This window comes from Rhodnius prolixus, unplaced genomic scaffold (genome assembly GCF_049639745.1).
Source record: "Rhodnius prolixus isolate KJV_2025 unplaced genomic scaffold, Rpr scaffold_2, whole genome shotgun sequence".
Classification (NCBI taxonomy): Eukaryota; Metazoa; Arthropoda; class Insecta; order Hemiptera; family Reduviidae; genus Rhodnius; species Rhodnius prolixus.
Genome location: NW_027411592.1, coordinates 7,007,196 through 7,022,838, shown reverse-complemented (window position 1 = coordinate 7,022,838; position 15,643 = coordinate 7,007,196). Strand labels below are relative to the sequence as shown.

At 34.1% G+C, this 15,643-nt stretch overlaps 1 protein-coding gene across 5 annotated transcripts in view; it reads right to left on the bottom strand.

Annotated features, from left to right (window-relative positions):
* LOC141448800 (sodium-coupled monocarboxylate transporter 1-like) overlaps positions 1 to 15,643 on the bottom strand; it is a 37,870-nt gene that overhangs the window by 2,934 nt on the left and 19,293 nt on the right. For 3 of the 5 annotated variants that reach the window (XM_074117469.1, XM_074117465.1, XM_074117466.1), the window contains 13 exons: positions 12,682 to 12,886; positions 11,856 to 12,015; positions 11,291 to 11,356; positions 11,073 to 11,124; positions 10,781 to 10,848; positions 10,536 to 10,690; positions 9,622 to 9,762; positions 9,374 to 9,482; positions 9,178 to 9,287; positions 6,566 to 6,749; positions 4,789 to 4,875; positions 4,427 to 4,593; positions 794 to 1,001 (listed from right to left, as the gene is read on the bottom strand). In XM_074117469.1, the coding sequence (XP_073973570.1) occupies positions 794 to 1,001; positions 4,427 to 4,593; positions 4,789 to 4,875; positions 6,566 to 6,749; positions 9,178 to 9,287; positions 9,374 to 9,482; positions 9,622 to 9,762; positions 10,536 to 10,690; positions 10,781 to 10,848; positions 11,073 to 11,124; positions 11,291 to 11,356; positions 11,856 to 12,015; positions 12,682 to 12,884 (1,710 nt within the window). In that variant the 5' untranslated portion in view covers positions 12,885 to 12,886. Of the gene's footprint in view, positions 1 to 793; positions 1,002 to 4,426; positions 4,594 to 4,788; positions 4,876 to 6,565; positions 6,750 to 9,177; positions 9,288 to 9,373; positions 9,483 to 9,621; positions 9,763 to 10,535; positions 10,691 to 10,780; positions 10,849 to 11,072; positions 11,125 to 11,290; positions 11,357 to 11,855; positions 12,016 to 12,681; positions 12,887 to 15,452; positions 15,617 to 15,643 lie in introns of all 5 variants that reach the window. The other 2 variants (XM_074117468.1, XM_074117467.1) reach the window with 2 other exon arrangements.

The following is a 15,643-nucleotide window of genomic DNA, read 5'->3' as shown; positions in this document are numbered from 1 at the left end:
ACAAAATTTCGATTCGAATGACACTTCATTCATGAAAATCGGTTCACGTCTCGATAATTTGAAACGATTGCTATACTTCCTCTTAACAAGTGTAAGAGCAGAATGTCGTTTTAATGTTACATAGGGAAGCCATAACCCTATGATCCTACCAAATTTTATCAAAATCGGGCCAAGATTTACAGAGTAATTAGTAATAATAATTTTGGAGGGGGCCTTACATAAAGGGGGCTAACTTCTCCCCCATTCGATGTACAGCGTCGAGACCCCCAAAAGGCACATCTACATAAAATTCCGAATCGAATGAAACCTCATTCATGAAAATTGGTTCACGCGTTTAGGCGCTACGTTGTTTACAAAAAAGGTAACAACAAGAACAATAAGAAAAAGAACAAGAACATTTTCTGAAAATGCCGTTTTTGCTCATTTTCAGCATTTTTTTTCTCAAAATTTATCAAATCTAGGTTGTTTCAAAAAAATTACAGCTATAAAGGAGGCCCTATATTTTAAAGAAAATTTGGGAATTTTATCTTTTGTAGAAAAAGAGAAAAAAATTGTCAAAATTAGGTGTTTTTTAACATTACGCTTTTTCGTGCAGTTTTTGACGATCAACCCTTATACAACTGTCCTACTGGACAGTTTTAATTCGAACGGATTTTATAGCTTTTACATTCTAACCATTCATCTTTTCTTAAAGCTTTATCGCTGATTTTTTTTCTTAGAAATTGAAATTGAAATGAAATCAGCTAAAATGGACCTTTAAGTGAGGAGAAAGTAGATAATAAAAGGTACTTACTTTAACGGTTAGATTAAGACTATCTCTTAGTTTAGTAGGAAGAGAATCCAGTAGAGTTTTCACAGGAGGTGATATAAGTTGTGCGTTTATATGGGCGGGATTGTTCATTCCAGAAATATAGCTGACTATTACGCCAACAATGAATGTAACTAGACATCCTATCGCAGAGTACCAAAGATAACTCACCCTGTATAACCACATCGGCAGCCTAAACAGTTTTTATCAAATAAATTAGAAACCCAAAAAATTAGGTATTTTATTTTTATATTCTTATAATTTTACTTAAGCATTTTATGGAAAATCATAAAAGTTTCGCTAATAGATCCTAATGTGAATCTTTTGTACAAAATCCTTGAAAGTTCAATGAATAAAAAATTTAAAGCATAGTTGGACAAATTTAAAAGAAAGAAAAGCAAAAGTTAATCGATATGCTAACTTTAAGGTACAAAGAAATTTGCGTTAAATTCTTAATGATTATTTCAAGTTAATACAAAAACTTGAGCAGGGCACTCACGACCTTCTCTTGATAGAGATCTCGAAATTCATACCTGAGTTTATTGAAACTTGTTTATTTCTTTCGTAGAGTTTGTCAAAACCGTACACCATACTGAAACTACAGAGGATGCTTACCCAAACTCCTCCCACAAAATTGAACCAAATCCATTTTCTTTTACAAAATTATTGGAATAAACCCCATAGAACTATGTTTGTATAAGATTAAATACAAGGGCAAAAATTGAAGGAGTTCTTTCCAAGAAAATTGCAAACATGTGGGAAATTCATTCAGTAAAGTGGTTTTTGAGTTGAGTAGTTTTCTTATAATTGGGAATTGTAGTGACTCGTTTAATCCATAATATTATACTGGGTGTCCCAGTAACTTCGGGAGCGTGTAGGGGATCGATAAACTAAAAGAAAAAGTGGTATAGAGATATGCTCGTTTTTGCTTCGTTTTGGAGAAAATCGCAAAAAACATAAAACGTAGTTTTTATTTCTGTACTTATTTATTACTTTTTAATTCATATTTATTTGTTCGCGTTGTCACTTGCCTAATGTAAATATTGTTCAAAATGTTGCCCTCTTGCAGCAATGCAAGCATTGCATCTAGTACGGACAGCTCGTGTTGCAGCCAAACACTGATTTGGTGATATTTGGTGTACTTCAGCCACGATTCGGTCTTGTAATTGCTCTCTTGAGTTGATTGGTAACGAATAAACTTCCTGCTTCAGGAGACCCCATGCAAAAAAGTCCAGTGGTGTCAGATCAGGCGATCGGGGTGGCCAAGATACTACTCCTCCACGTCCAATCCATCTTCGTGGATAATGGTTGTCTAGCCAAGCTCGAGTAGCTCTGCCATAATGAGCTGGACACCCATCGAGCTGGAACCACATTTCGATGCGTTGCTGCAGGTTGATATCTTCTAAATAATTAAGCAACTCGTTCTCCAAAAAGTCTGTATATCTGGCTGCATTTAATCTGCGGGGTAAAAAAAATGGTCCCACTACAGACTCGTTCAAAATTCCGAGCCAAACGTTAACAGCAAATTCATGCTGGAACCTCCATTCCCTAACAGCCCGTGGATTTTCATCAGCCCATATATGACAATTTCTTTGATTCATAATTCCTCTTCTTGTAAACGTAGCTTCATCCGTCCACATTATTTTTGATGGAAAGGAATTATCATTATTAAATTGCTCAAGATACCAATTACTAAAATTCAACCTCTTAAAATAATCCTCAGGTAATAAATTCTGCACCCTTTGAATGTGATACGGGTGGCGGTTATCATCTTTCAAAGTTCGCCAGATTGTCTGCCGCGGCACTTGTAATGCAGCTGATGCTCTCCGAACGCTGGTCTCAGGGTTGTTATCAAAATGGTGCAGAATACAATTTTCTTGCAAATTGGCTCTTAACGGATCTTGATGAATTGAAAATGAGCCGGTCTCTCGCAGCCTATTAAAAGTCATCGTAATGACTCGCCGATCCGGCACTCTTCTATTTGGAAATCGGCGCGCATACTCTCGCACCGCCTCCACAGCATTACCGTCGCAGAAACCATACACGAAAACCATATCAGCATATTCAACGTTAGAATATGTACGCGGCATATTGTAACAGAAGTAATTCACTCGATGGCTTCTGATGAGTAACTGACGAATTTATAGGAGAAAGGCAGAAATGTAAACAAACAAAAAAGCTTTTACCAAAAAACGGAATATTATTGTTTCCGTGTACGATTTCAATGAATGCCAGAACGATGAGTCATTGCTGCAAGAGGGCAAAATATTTTGAACAAAACAATATTTACATTAGGCAAGTGACAACGCGAACAAATAAATATGAATTAAAAAGTAATAAATAAGTACAGAAATAAAAACTACGTTTTATGTTTTTTGCGATTTTCTCCAAAACGAAGCAAAAACGAGCATATCTCTATACCACTTTTTCTTTTAGTTTATCGATCCCCTACACGCTCCCGAAGTTATGACATTTAAATTCGGGACACCCTGTATAAACGATAGGAACGTACATTATAGTAAAATGGTACTGCACATTTCAGGGAATTCTATATCCCTTATTCTCTTAGATTGGCCCCTGCACCAATTTTACTGGAAAAATGTTTCAAATAGAAGTCTGAACTAAATTTACTCAACGAGTAAGCCAGGCTCGAATAAAATATTGGCAAAAGACACAAAAAAGTCACTGTCTGATCTCATGGAAAATACTCAAACGAAATAAAAATGGACTTCCCTGGAATTTTTCGTTTTCTGAGCTTGATTCACTCACAGACTTTCTCTAAAACTATAACATTGGACTAGCGAACCTCAAAACTCCACAAGGAATATTTGTCACGATTACTACTCGTATACTTCCTCTTGCTAGAAAGTGAAAGCTAATTTTATTGCTTCAAGATGTTCTTTCTTTAAACTCTTAATTTATGCAAATATTAAATGTATCAAGGTGAAGAAATACAACGCATCAATTTAATTGATTAAGGAAAAAAAAATGTACTAGGGAATTTATGAAATTCTGAAGTTTTCTTCGAAAGCTGAGAATTTTTTTTTCAAACGCAGGGTTGAATCGGACTGGAATCACTTGCAGACCATTTCATGGAAATATTCATCGAACTTGTTACGTTTCATGAAATTTTTATATAGACTTTTATTGTGAGATTTAATTGTGAATAAGTTAATTGTTTGATTGTGGAGACCTGAAAATGTTAACATCCGCAAGTTTGAGTCGAAGGTAATCATACCATCCAAAAGTCAATTGAAACACAGAAAGCTTCAAAGTTCTATAACATTTTGAAGTAGTGGTCGTCAAGGGGCACAAATGAGCCCATTTCTGGACATCCTGCGAGTAGAATATGTCAAGGATGAATCAACTATAAACAGATAATGAACTATAAACAGACTTTGGAGATAGTGAAACGGAGAACAGAATTGCCACAATGGCTGAAAACTGTTGCTGTTCGTAAACATGTACAAAATCTTTCTTCAGGATAATTCTTTAGAATTAATTACTGATACTATTTAGAAGGTACTTAAAATATTTTGTAAAAAAATATACATATATAAGGAGCAAAGAACTGTTAGTTCTTAATATTAAAAAAAAAGTCTAACTGCTTTAACTAACTCTTCTGCTTCCATGGAATTATTAATTTGTGTAGCATTACACGAACAATTGGCGACAGAAACAGGTTTAAAGTCTGATGAGTTGTAGCCTGAAGCTGCTGCAACCTGCGCGCCGAAGCCCATCCAGCACACCAAACCTAGACCAACCAATCCACCGGATAAAGCGCCCTATAGAAACACAATACCTTTATAAAAATGTCTACTTTCTCTGAGAAATTAGTAATAATACTGATTTTTATTTATTAATTTTTTTATTTTGTATATTTATTTTGCTGCTGTCAATACAAAAAGCATATATATATATATATATATATATTTAATAAAAGTATATAGAACAAATTGCAGAATTCAGCAAAATATCACCTTAGAGTTTGCCCAAGGGAAGAGCATTCCCAAAGAGAAGAGACCAAGCGTAATACCACCAGTAATGCCATTGAAAGTCAATGCTACCTGTAATCAGTCACATCTTCTTTTTTAATATTTTTCTGCTTAAAATTAATAAATTATAGTAAAAAAAAATATGGTGCGAACATTAACAAAACTTTCTCTTACCCCCATTTATGTAATAACAATTTTTTGAACCTTGGAATTTGTTCGAAAAAATAGCTAAAAACCATAAAATTTATTAGTAGCGTTATAATAACTACTACCTCAATTTTGGAATTTCACCTCCAATGGTGTATTTAATTCCAATTGATGTTATATAAATAATATCCGCACTTTACACAAAAACATCACTCAGAGGCCCACCCCGTCCCAAAAAAACTGTCTTAAAAAGCATTTTCATGAAAAATTGTACTATTTCAAGTTAATGATCTAAAAGTTTTAATGAATATACGAAGTCTGAAAAACAAATTTATGCCGATTTCCAAAATAGTAAAAAACTATACTATGAAATGAAATTCCGTTAGTTTAGAATGTGTCTAAAAGCTTATTGCCGAGGCCCATGGTGGTGCCTTGTTGAAATATCAAATTTGAACTTTCCTTGGTTTCCGTTTTTGAGTTATGATGACCATACATTTACAAGGAAACAGTCAAGCAAAAAAGAATAATAAATAAAAACTCTTCCGCATTAAAAACAAATATTTCTGGTGAAACTCAAAGTCCAAAATCTGTACAATCGCAATATGTTCTCTAATTAGTAGTGGGAGGATGAATGTTTTAAAATTCTAGTTGCCAGTAGTCTGTTAACTTCATTCAGTCAATTTTGTATCCTATTTTAATTATTTGTTTAACTGCTTATTACAGCACAGTAAATAATTATCGTTAAGGTGGGCCTTGTTGGGGCTCTGGTCGACTGACTCAAGGAACTGTGCATATTTAAATACAAGCACTGAGTAATGGGAAGCAGTATTGATCCAACAATTATAATTAAATAATTTGCCAACTGGATTCTGATCTTCGACTGTTCAGAGAAATGGATTTCGATCTACGCATTTAACAGAAAAGTTTGATAACTTTTTTTACAGGAAAAGCCCGTCCCAATTCCTTTTAGCTTTACTCCATTTCATAAAATACCACTTTTCAGTTGAGAGAAAGGCAATTCCTAAAGTATGTCGACATTTTTGGTGCCAAGCTACAGAAGCCTTTTTGTTTTGCTGAATCCAATTTAATCTAATTTTGATTTATCTTTCACCTTCGGATAACAGTAGTTACAGAAAGTGAATTTCCTGGTTAAAAGTTTTATCTTCAACGGATGCAAAATACGGGCGTTTTCTAAACAGCATCGTATTGCTGGTTGACGAGTGGATTTCTGGCGTAGTAGCTGTTGGGAATTCCAAACTGCTCATATTGGAAATGGGGAAGTACGCGAAAAACAGTATTCTCCAAGAGATGGATGAGACGTGGTCTCGACAAACAAGTAAGAAGACCGTTAACTGATTCTTGGAATATAAACCGCAAGGAAATAAAAAAGGTGACTTAAGGTTTCGCAACCAAAAGTGGGGAAAGTTATGGAAGTTAATGTCTTAATGTGTTTAGTACGAAAAGTTACTAAATCGAAAAAGAGTGAGCTCGAGGATATCGGCTATGCCAGAGATCTTCTTTGGTTTTCTTTTTGTTATCTTTTGGCATGGTGAAATTAATACAGTAGTAATGAGTATTGCTGATTAATTACTTGAAATAACCAATAATAACTTACCTCTAATACACTTCCTAACCGTTCCACAATGAAAATTAATGCAAAACTTAATACTCCAAAAAAGAGTGAAAGCCATTTGGAAATATTTGCTCCTCTGTTGTCTGGAATATTTATACCGCACATTCCTTCTAAGAGATCCTTCATGGAAACGGCTGCAAGAGAGTTCATTGCTGAAGCTACTGTCCTAAACAGAGAAATACCTAGATTATGTTCATCTACTTATTCTAATTAAGACATATTAAGTCAGAGATGCACCTTTCTCAGAACACTTCTTTTCAGAAAACCACTCCATCACCAGAAGCGAATTGAAGTGACTCCAAGTCCAAGTGCCGAGTCAAGCTGCTACTCGAACCCGGCCCTCTTGAAGAGAGTGCGCCTTACTAAGTTATTACATTCCCTATCGTTAAATTTTCAATATAAATCATTATAATCAATATTCCTAATTTATCATTTAGAGTAATGCGCCAAGAAAAAGCAAAACAAAAATACATATAAAACATCTATTAATAGAAGGAACACTTCTTATATGTAAAATTAAAACAAATCACTATTTGGATCTTGAGTGCTTTAAGTAACCTTTAAGGAGAATGCAATGGAGACTATTTGTACCTGAGGGTGAATTGGATTTGTTAAAATCAAACGAAGTTTTTTCTAATTGGGTTGTTGGGCGGAAGATACGTTAAATAACCATACTTTGCAAGTGTTTCTTCCAATATACATCAACATCTAAGGTCATTGATGTCTGGAGGTTATCAGAGAACTGTCGGCCTGCGGATCGTGTTTTCTCTCTGTCTATCACCGGAGGCTCCTAGGCAAGGGTAACTCTCTGAATTTAAAACCGATACCTTCATTTTACTTGTCTACCGCGGTACAAACTGATCTAGTCCTTCTGAAGTGCTGAATGCTGATATTCATTTATTAAAAAGGGCTTCTTTAAATTTCTTTTTCATTAGGTGAAAGGTAATGCTAGAACAACGCTAGAAATCATAATGTAGTTTAAAATGCGAAAGAGATTTGTATTCCGCCGTTGCGCAATAAAGAAGAATAAATAAATTTTAAAAAATAATAGGTGCCCAGAGCATTGTTGAAGGCTGGGGGCACCGCAAACTGATGACCTCAGATGTTAAAGCGCCTTAATTAAAAAAAAAAGTTGTAGATTTGCTGGAAGTGGGAGGAAATGAATTAGGCCATGAAGTTTTACTTCCGCAGGGGTCCTGTGGTGGATAGTTAAGCCTGCGTTGAAGGAAGACTTCCGGTAGAAAGCTCTGGTTGCTGTAACCAGAGAAGGTGCACCTCAATTAAAAAAAATAAAAGCGGAAATAAAGACCAAATTCCAAGGATGGGGCAGGCAGCCTGACTTAACGGATTGCCATGTTGAGATCATCGCATGGTTACTATTATTTGAGACAGAAAAATTTTCAATGCTATTGAGGAGAAATGTTTATTTATTATGGCATTCCAGCCGATTCTTCAGGAGCTTTTCATTGGATGAGAAGCCAAGAAGTCTAATGCTTTGGTTTTTGCAAGCTTTGATTAAAGCAACTCAATTGTTTTTGTATTATTCTTTAGTAACAGTGAACTATTAATATTTAGAATTAATTAGCGAGGATTCAGTAAAAATAAAAAAAAACTCCATCTTAATTCAATCCTAAACAACTCAATTATTGTTTGTTTTGCCGATTTACAACTGCAGTATTGGTGTAACTGATATTTTATATATTAATGTCATGTAAATTATGAATGACTCTAAGCCAACGTATTAAGCAATTAAAGTGAAAACTTAAGAAGATATTTTCATGCATGTTTAGTTTGAAAAAAGAGCCTAACATAAAGAGGTTAATATCTGGTAGTGTTTAATTTCAGTATATACATATTTCAGAAAATAGTCGTTCAAGGAGGATTGAAAGCCAAATCTGAAAGTTGCTATGACATAAGCAGGAAGGCACCACTTTTAAAATACTTAAGTAGTTGAAAATGCAGGAATGAAACCATGATAACCAATTTCAATAAGTTCAAATTTGCTAAGATTTGATGATAAGTACTTATATGTATTTAGTAAATATACGTAAGTTATCAATTAAAATAACATTTTGGGTCCACCCAACGAGCAAGAGACTTGGAATCGTCTAGGAAAGTTAAGTTAAACTTTAATAAGACCTAGTATCGAAGTAAGGATTTCGTCTTTAAAAGAATAGTCACATATGAAATTGCAAATAGCCAAGACCATAAAAGTATTGAACTAATTAGCTATTTTGTTAAAAGTTGCAAAGCAGGGCCACTAACAAAGCTATTCAAAGATTGAGGGAATTTACAGTACATTAAGTTAGCTAAGTTAGAATCGATGGGCAGGTGCATGGATTAAAGAACTATTTTCCAAGCGAATCTATAGAGAACGAAATGGTAGCAAGTTAAAAATTAAACAATAACTACCACAAGAGGCAACACTAAAATTGTTGATCACGGATTGAACAGTGGTTGCCTTGAACAATACTAGTTTACCGCGAAGGAATTAGTTTGTCAGAAGCAGTATTTAGAAAATGTTCTGCAATAAATAATGCTGATAAGATGTGTAAAATGTGTAAGATGATGTAATTCATTGCTTAGTATCTCACCCCAACGAAGCAGCAAAAATTCCAGACACAAATAGACCAGGTATTCCTATTAGGTGCCCCTGAATTTTCATAACATACGATGGAAGTAGTTCATCAGCTGCTGTTATTTCCTAAACAGTAAATGCCAAATTTAACAATTACTTTTCTTGACATATAAAATCAGAAAAACATTTTTAGATTGAAGCTTATTTAGTACCTTATTTTTTAATGGGTCACAATATTGGTACTGTTTATATACTATGGCACCAGTGTAAAAATTTATAGAAAAAATTAATATCAGACCAATGGAGGCAGTCCATAGTGCCCTACAAAATACGTAAAACTTCTGTATAGTCACATGTACATATCATTAAATAAATTTTTTTTTAAATCATCGTTATTTTATACAGACAAAAATTATAAATGAATATGATTAAAATGTTTTTTTCAATAATGAAACCTAACCTTCTGGCTTGCGAAATAGTTTCAACAGACATATATTTCTGGATAGAAGCTTGATTTGCGCAGAACATGGTGGCCCAATAGAACGTTCCTCCAATCACCACAGACCAGAATGTGTGACGCACAGTTGGACTTGGATTCATACTGAAATAAAATCTAATGTAAATATAAATACGATTTCAATGCGTCTCAGTAGAGCTTAAGGTTGTCTGATAGCCACGCGACCTGGTTGGAGTACTATAGTAGTGAATTTACGCGAGTAGTTAATGATGAAGTTTATCACCTGCCACTAGGTTTTCACTCAACCATCCTGCGTACTGCCGCATTTTGCCATACCGTAAAAGTAAGTCGTGGGTATGAGTTATTTTGAGGGTACCTTCTTGGTCAAGCTTGTGGACAAGCTCATTAGCTTTTTTTCGAAGGACAATGGGCCCCAGACCGTTTGTACTAATACTTATCAGAATGCCCATTCGGGAAGTCACAAACTGAATTTACTAAGTAGATGATAGCCAGTTACGCGCCTGGATGCCTAAAAAAATTCCGACACTGGAATTATCTTTTTCTTATCTCAATTACACAAATGTGTACAACTTCTAGCTCTGTGTAAAAGACTGTGTTCAGTTTCTCAAAGGTAACCAAATATCACACCTCGGATTAGAAACTGTTTCTGTACCTCAACCAACCCGCATAGCCCTGAAGAAGACAATATATTTGTCGTAACGTTGGCAAAAAGACGAGTTGTTGTTTTTATTTGACCGATTCCTCGCCAATTTTGAATCCTATCTTTTAATGTTTATTGTATAGCTGAAAGGCTGAAATTTGTGTGAGGAACGTTTCATGAACTAATTGCCCAAAGCATCAGTTTCTCTTCTAAACAGCAGGCTAATAAGAATTGAACCTCAAACAAATACACTTACTTAAAAAACTCTAATCTTCCAGTTTTTGCATTTGTTTCCAAAATATTGCTGGCTCCATTCAACATACTGTTTCCTATTGCCATGACAGCAATTATGGATATTACGAGAACAAAAGCTTGAAAAGTGTCAGTCATGATTACTGATTTCATTCCACCCTGAAGACAAAATACAGATTAGAAATATCATTATCCAATGGTGAATGCCTTTCTTCACTTAAGGTTCAAAGTTTGCCAGTTAAAGCTTACCTGAGAAGCGTAGATAATACATACAATGTATACTATCGTAACTGCTAAATAAACATTAGTGCCGGTCACTGAAATTTAAGTGATCTTCAATAAGTTATTTCATATTGGATTAAATTGTCATGTTAAGTTTTGAATATAGAATCACATTGTAATAATTCTTTTTCAGCTAAATTAAAATGTAAATAAATTGTTTTCAACATTGAATTTAAGTTTTAACAAACTTAATTAAAAGCTAACATGCATTTTATAATAATTAAATTTATAGTTAAAAAAAAATAAACGTTTTACAAACCATGGCTTAATGCTAACGCTGGAGCGTATACAGCAACTGATGTGTACAAAACCTAAAAAAATTATCTCAATGTATGATAATTTATAGTTTATTAATAAATAAGTTGAGAACATAATCAATTAGATGGTTTGGAATAACAAAAGTTATTCCGAATTAATGCATAATTTCTGATTTTAATAGAAGTAATTCTGACCTATTAGTTTTAAAGTAAATCTTACCATCTGAATGACGTACATAGCAGCAGCCAAAATTCTTGAGTATTTATTGAATCTTAATTCCAAATACTGAAAAATACAGGTTTAAAATAAAAAATGTAATATTTATTAAAATAGGGGTGTTGCTAGCTTACCTTTCATTTTCGTTCTTGTACGTTTTGAAGTTATCCATTAACCAGCATTGTCTTGACGAAACAAAACTATTTGCTTAGAGAAATTTTTATGGGCCTTCCCCATCAACCCTTCCACTACAAAACCCTTTCCTCTTACTTCTAACTAATCGCAACCAAGTAAGAGCCATTTTAAAATTACAATTAATGAGTTTCTTTAGTTTTCAAAGTTTCGATCACACTTCTACAAAGTCGCCTTCGATTGAACACGAACAACTTCAGTGTTTTAGAATGTGATATAATTATATGAAAGGAACCAATTTAATGTGAATAGAAACGTTCTACAGAGTTTAAAGATTAAGCGCGTTAAATTCCATGGAATTTTTAATTAGAAAAACTGTTATTTTTTGGAATACATCCCATTATATTCCATACAGCAACTCAAAATGAAACCTTACCTGGAATGAAGAAGTGAGCTGAAGTTCTCTGAAAACGGGTAAGTACAAGTAAGATGTGATTGGTACCACTAAGATAAAAGACAAACAAATCATCCAGAACTGACTTCCATGGTAATACATCTCAGAAGGATTGCCAAGTAATTCAATAGCTGTCACAAATCTAAAACAATTTAAAGAAATTTAGTTTTTATTTCAGGGTTTTTTTGTCGTTAGATCACTAATCCAAATTAAAAATGTCTGAAAATTGGGTTGTAAAATTACTGGTCAGAAATTAATTTTATCTTAAAAAGTCTTACTTAGTAACAGTCTGGCATTAGATCAAGCTGATTTAGATCATTTACTTTTCAGTCGGACAGATATTGGAGACTCTGCAATGTTTATCTTTTTTCTTGCCAGCAATTACGGGGATGCACTTCTAAAAATACTAACATAAGCTGGATATACTGAAGATACTAAACAACTTGATGGCACTTACCTTTAGGTCCTTAGACTTAAAATTATTACTAAGCCAGTAGTAAAAGGCTGTGAAGTCTAAGTACTTACTTAGAGAAAATAAAACCAAGAAAAGGTTGAATACAAGAGAAAGGAAGGTAAGTAAAAGAATGGAGTGGAGGATAAAGGAAAATCCGAGGAGGACTGATGAAAAAAATCGTTTTTTTTTTCAGCCATTTCATCAGACGAGGCAAGTAAGAGGATAACTGGAGGGTGTGGAGCCTAGACTAGTATGTCTAGGTCTATGGAGCCTATCAATTATAAATGTGAACATATGAAAATAAATTCATTTTCTAATTAACTATGAAATAAATAAGAGACTCAAGATTATTACCCTGCTGCGAGAGAAAGAGCTGTTGGCACAGTTCCCATTGACGAGCCTCCAAGTAAAAAATCTTCGCTGGTAGTTTGTTTAGGTCCAACTATGGCGTAAAATATGCCAATCGCACAAGATCCTCCCAACACTACGGCCAGTACCAAATAATCAATCCAACCGAAACCACCGGCCTGCGAGGCGCATAATTCTGCTATATCCATTTCTAGAACAAAATAAATTCAAAGAATGAAAATTAATTCATTCTACTTGTTATGTACTTTAATTTTATACTGAGGTGACAAAATTTATAGAAATAAATTATAATAAATTCTCTTTTAGAGGTTATAAGGGAGTTCTTTGCATGGAAGGAAATTTTACCGTACAAAAATTTAACTTAGGATAATAAAATTTTCTTTAATTCTCAAAGGCTCACTTTTCAGTACCATTAATTGAGGCACTTAAATGTGTATATTACCCCTAAATCTGCTCTAAAAACAATTTTGAAGAAACAAAATAAACAAAAGAGATAGGATTTTTGAGAGTTTCATTGGTAGCCATGTTTAAAGAAACTCATTTCGTAAAAACACTCGTTAAATATTGAATACTCCGTTCGGTAAATTTGCATTTTATCTATATTGTATGTATCTCCTACTTTATTATTTTAACGCAGTTTATTTTGATTATTGAATAATACATTAAAATGAAGCAATTTACTGTAAATGGTAAAAACCTAGAATTTTTTCATAGGAATGGAGGGTAGAAGAAGGTAGCAATCAATGGAGTAGAGTTATTTATCTTAAAGGAAATATTGTCAAAATTATTAGAAGAACTGGTCAATTAAGAAAGAGGAAACTCGATGGACAGTTGTAACACAAACCGGAATTATAACGTTTAGTTTAACCTTCATGTAAGAACGGAAGCCAAAAAAATATCAACTTAACAAATATCTGTCATTAGAGGTCGGCAGAGTAAAAACCAGTTGATGATTTCTTAATAAATACGTTTAACATATATGCTCGCTGACGTAATTTTGTGGTAGAGAAGTAAATGCCGTTGTTACTACTAATGGAACATACTCGTATAGCGAAAAATCTGCACTCTGTTTCTCTTCAAAAGTCATTCACATAGTTGAGTATTTTATTGTGATGGGCTATTTAGACGAGCGAAGTTGAAAATTCCTAATGGGCACTTCTGAAAAGGGGAAGGATCTAAATAACATTTACCAATTTAATTTATAGTCTAAATAATAGTATGGTCTGGTCCCTCTTCTGTTTGTAATTCAGATGAATAAGGCCATCAAAGCAGTTAAACCAAAGATTCGAAGCTTTGTCTATAGGAATCTAGTCTCAGTCAATATAATTATTACTCGGATTGAACGAAAGGGATGAGAGTAAAAGACCACCAGCAACATGAGAGAGGTTAAGATAAGGACTAAAAGATGAACGGTTCTCGATTTATAAGTACGAGGCGTAGTTGGACGCTAATCTAAGTGAAGACGCTTTGTGGACTTAAAGGTTAGAGAAAAGATATGTTAAGAGCTGCACTTTATGCGGTAGAAAGGTCTTACTCAGCTACAGAGAAATTTTATCGAGGTGTCGGTGCAAAGGTCCCCATACTCTCAGAGTCATCGAAGTCGTGGGTAGTAAGTAAGAAACGTAAGAATCAGTAAAGGCTGCTGAAATAAGACATTTAAAAAAGATTGAGATTGAGAGGAAGATTTGACAAGTAAGAGAGCAAAACTTTACAATAAGGTCGAATCTGGAAGTTCAACCTAGGAAAAAAAGGTAGAAGAGTATTGTTTACAGTAGTTTAGCCAAAGATCCTCGCAGGACGCAAACGGTAGCTTTAAATTACAGGTCTTTGGACTTCTAGATTGGTGTGAACAAAGCTTGTGAAAAGAGAGTATGTACTGGTAAACGTTATTAGAGGATCTGGGGGAAGGTTGGTGTAGCTACGATCCCTACATCGATTCCCGGCCTGTATTCCCACTATGTCTCTTAGATCAATTTGGTCTAGATTCTTACGATGGGTTAGAGAACCTTATCCAAAGTTATTTGGGATATCTATCTAGAGTTTAGCGTTACTTTTGCGCCTCCTTTTATCAGTTTCTTGCACATCGATCAGAACTCTGGTTTAAATTATCTCGGCACAGATTAAGCACACCCCAGAGAACTTCCAAGTTAAAAAAAAAATTGACCACTTGACCAGTTTCTATTCGTTGTCTATATTAGCTTTGCACCCAGGATAAAATGATTATAGATCTAGGATAGCGCTTCGGATTGCAAGCAAAGGCATCTGTTCGAGAGAAAAAAAAATACAAAACATCGGATTTGGATTTTTTTCTCGCCGAAAAACTCTTCAAGCCGAGCCAATGTGAAAACTCCAGACGTTTTGAAATTCCATTTTTCCTTAGCCATACAAATTTTTAAAGTTGATTTTTGGAGTGAGTTAATGTTGATGGGTCTTGTGTTTAGTCTTTAATATCTTGAATGGTTTTCTAAATTGTTTTACCTATTTAAAAAAACTGTTTTTTGAAATTTTTCTTTATTATGTTCATTTCAAATTTCATATTAGTCAGCAACGTGCTTCCTACTTTAAATTCATGACACACTATCCAAAATAACGCTAAACTGGCCTCAAATATGGTTTATTTGTATTTTTAGTTAGTAGTTGGAGCAGTACAGTTATTAGTATCTGCAAATAACTAATTTTATTTGCAAAACAAATCTTTTTACACAGCTATCATCGACTTTCATTAAATTTGCTAACAATACAAATTAGTTACGTACAATACGTACAGACGCGTAAAAATCTAAGGTTATTGGCGCCCGGAAGATCTTTTAGTTCAGTTCTGGCCTCCAATGTTCTATCGTACGAGTAACAACGACCCTGCCCATCACCGGACAATGAGAAAGTCTCAGTTTGGATTGATGGTTGGAGAGGTGAATGCAACCTATAAAAGTAGAATTATTTCTTAAAA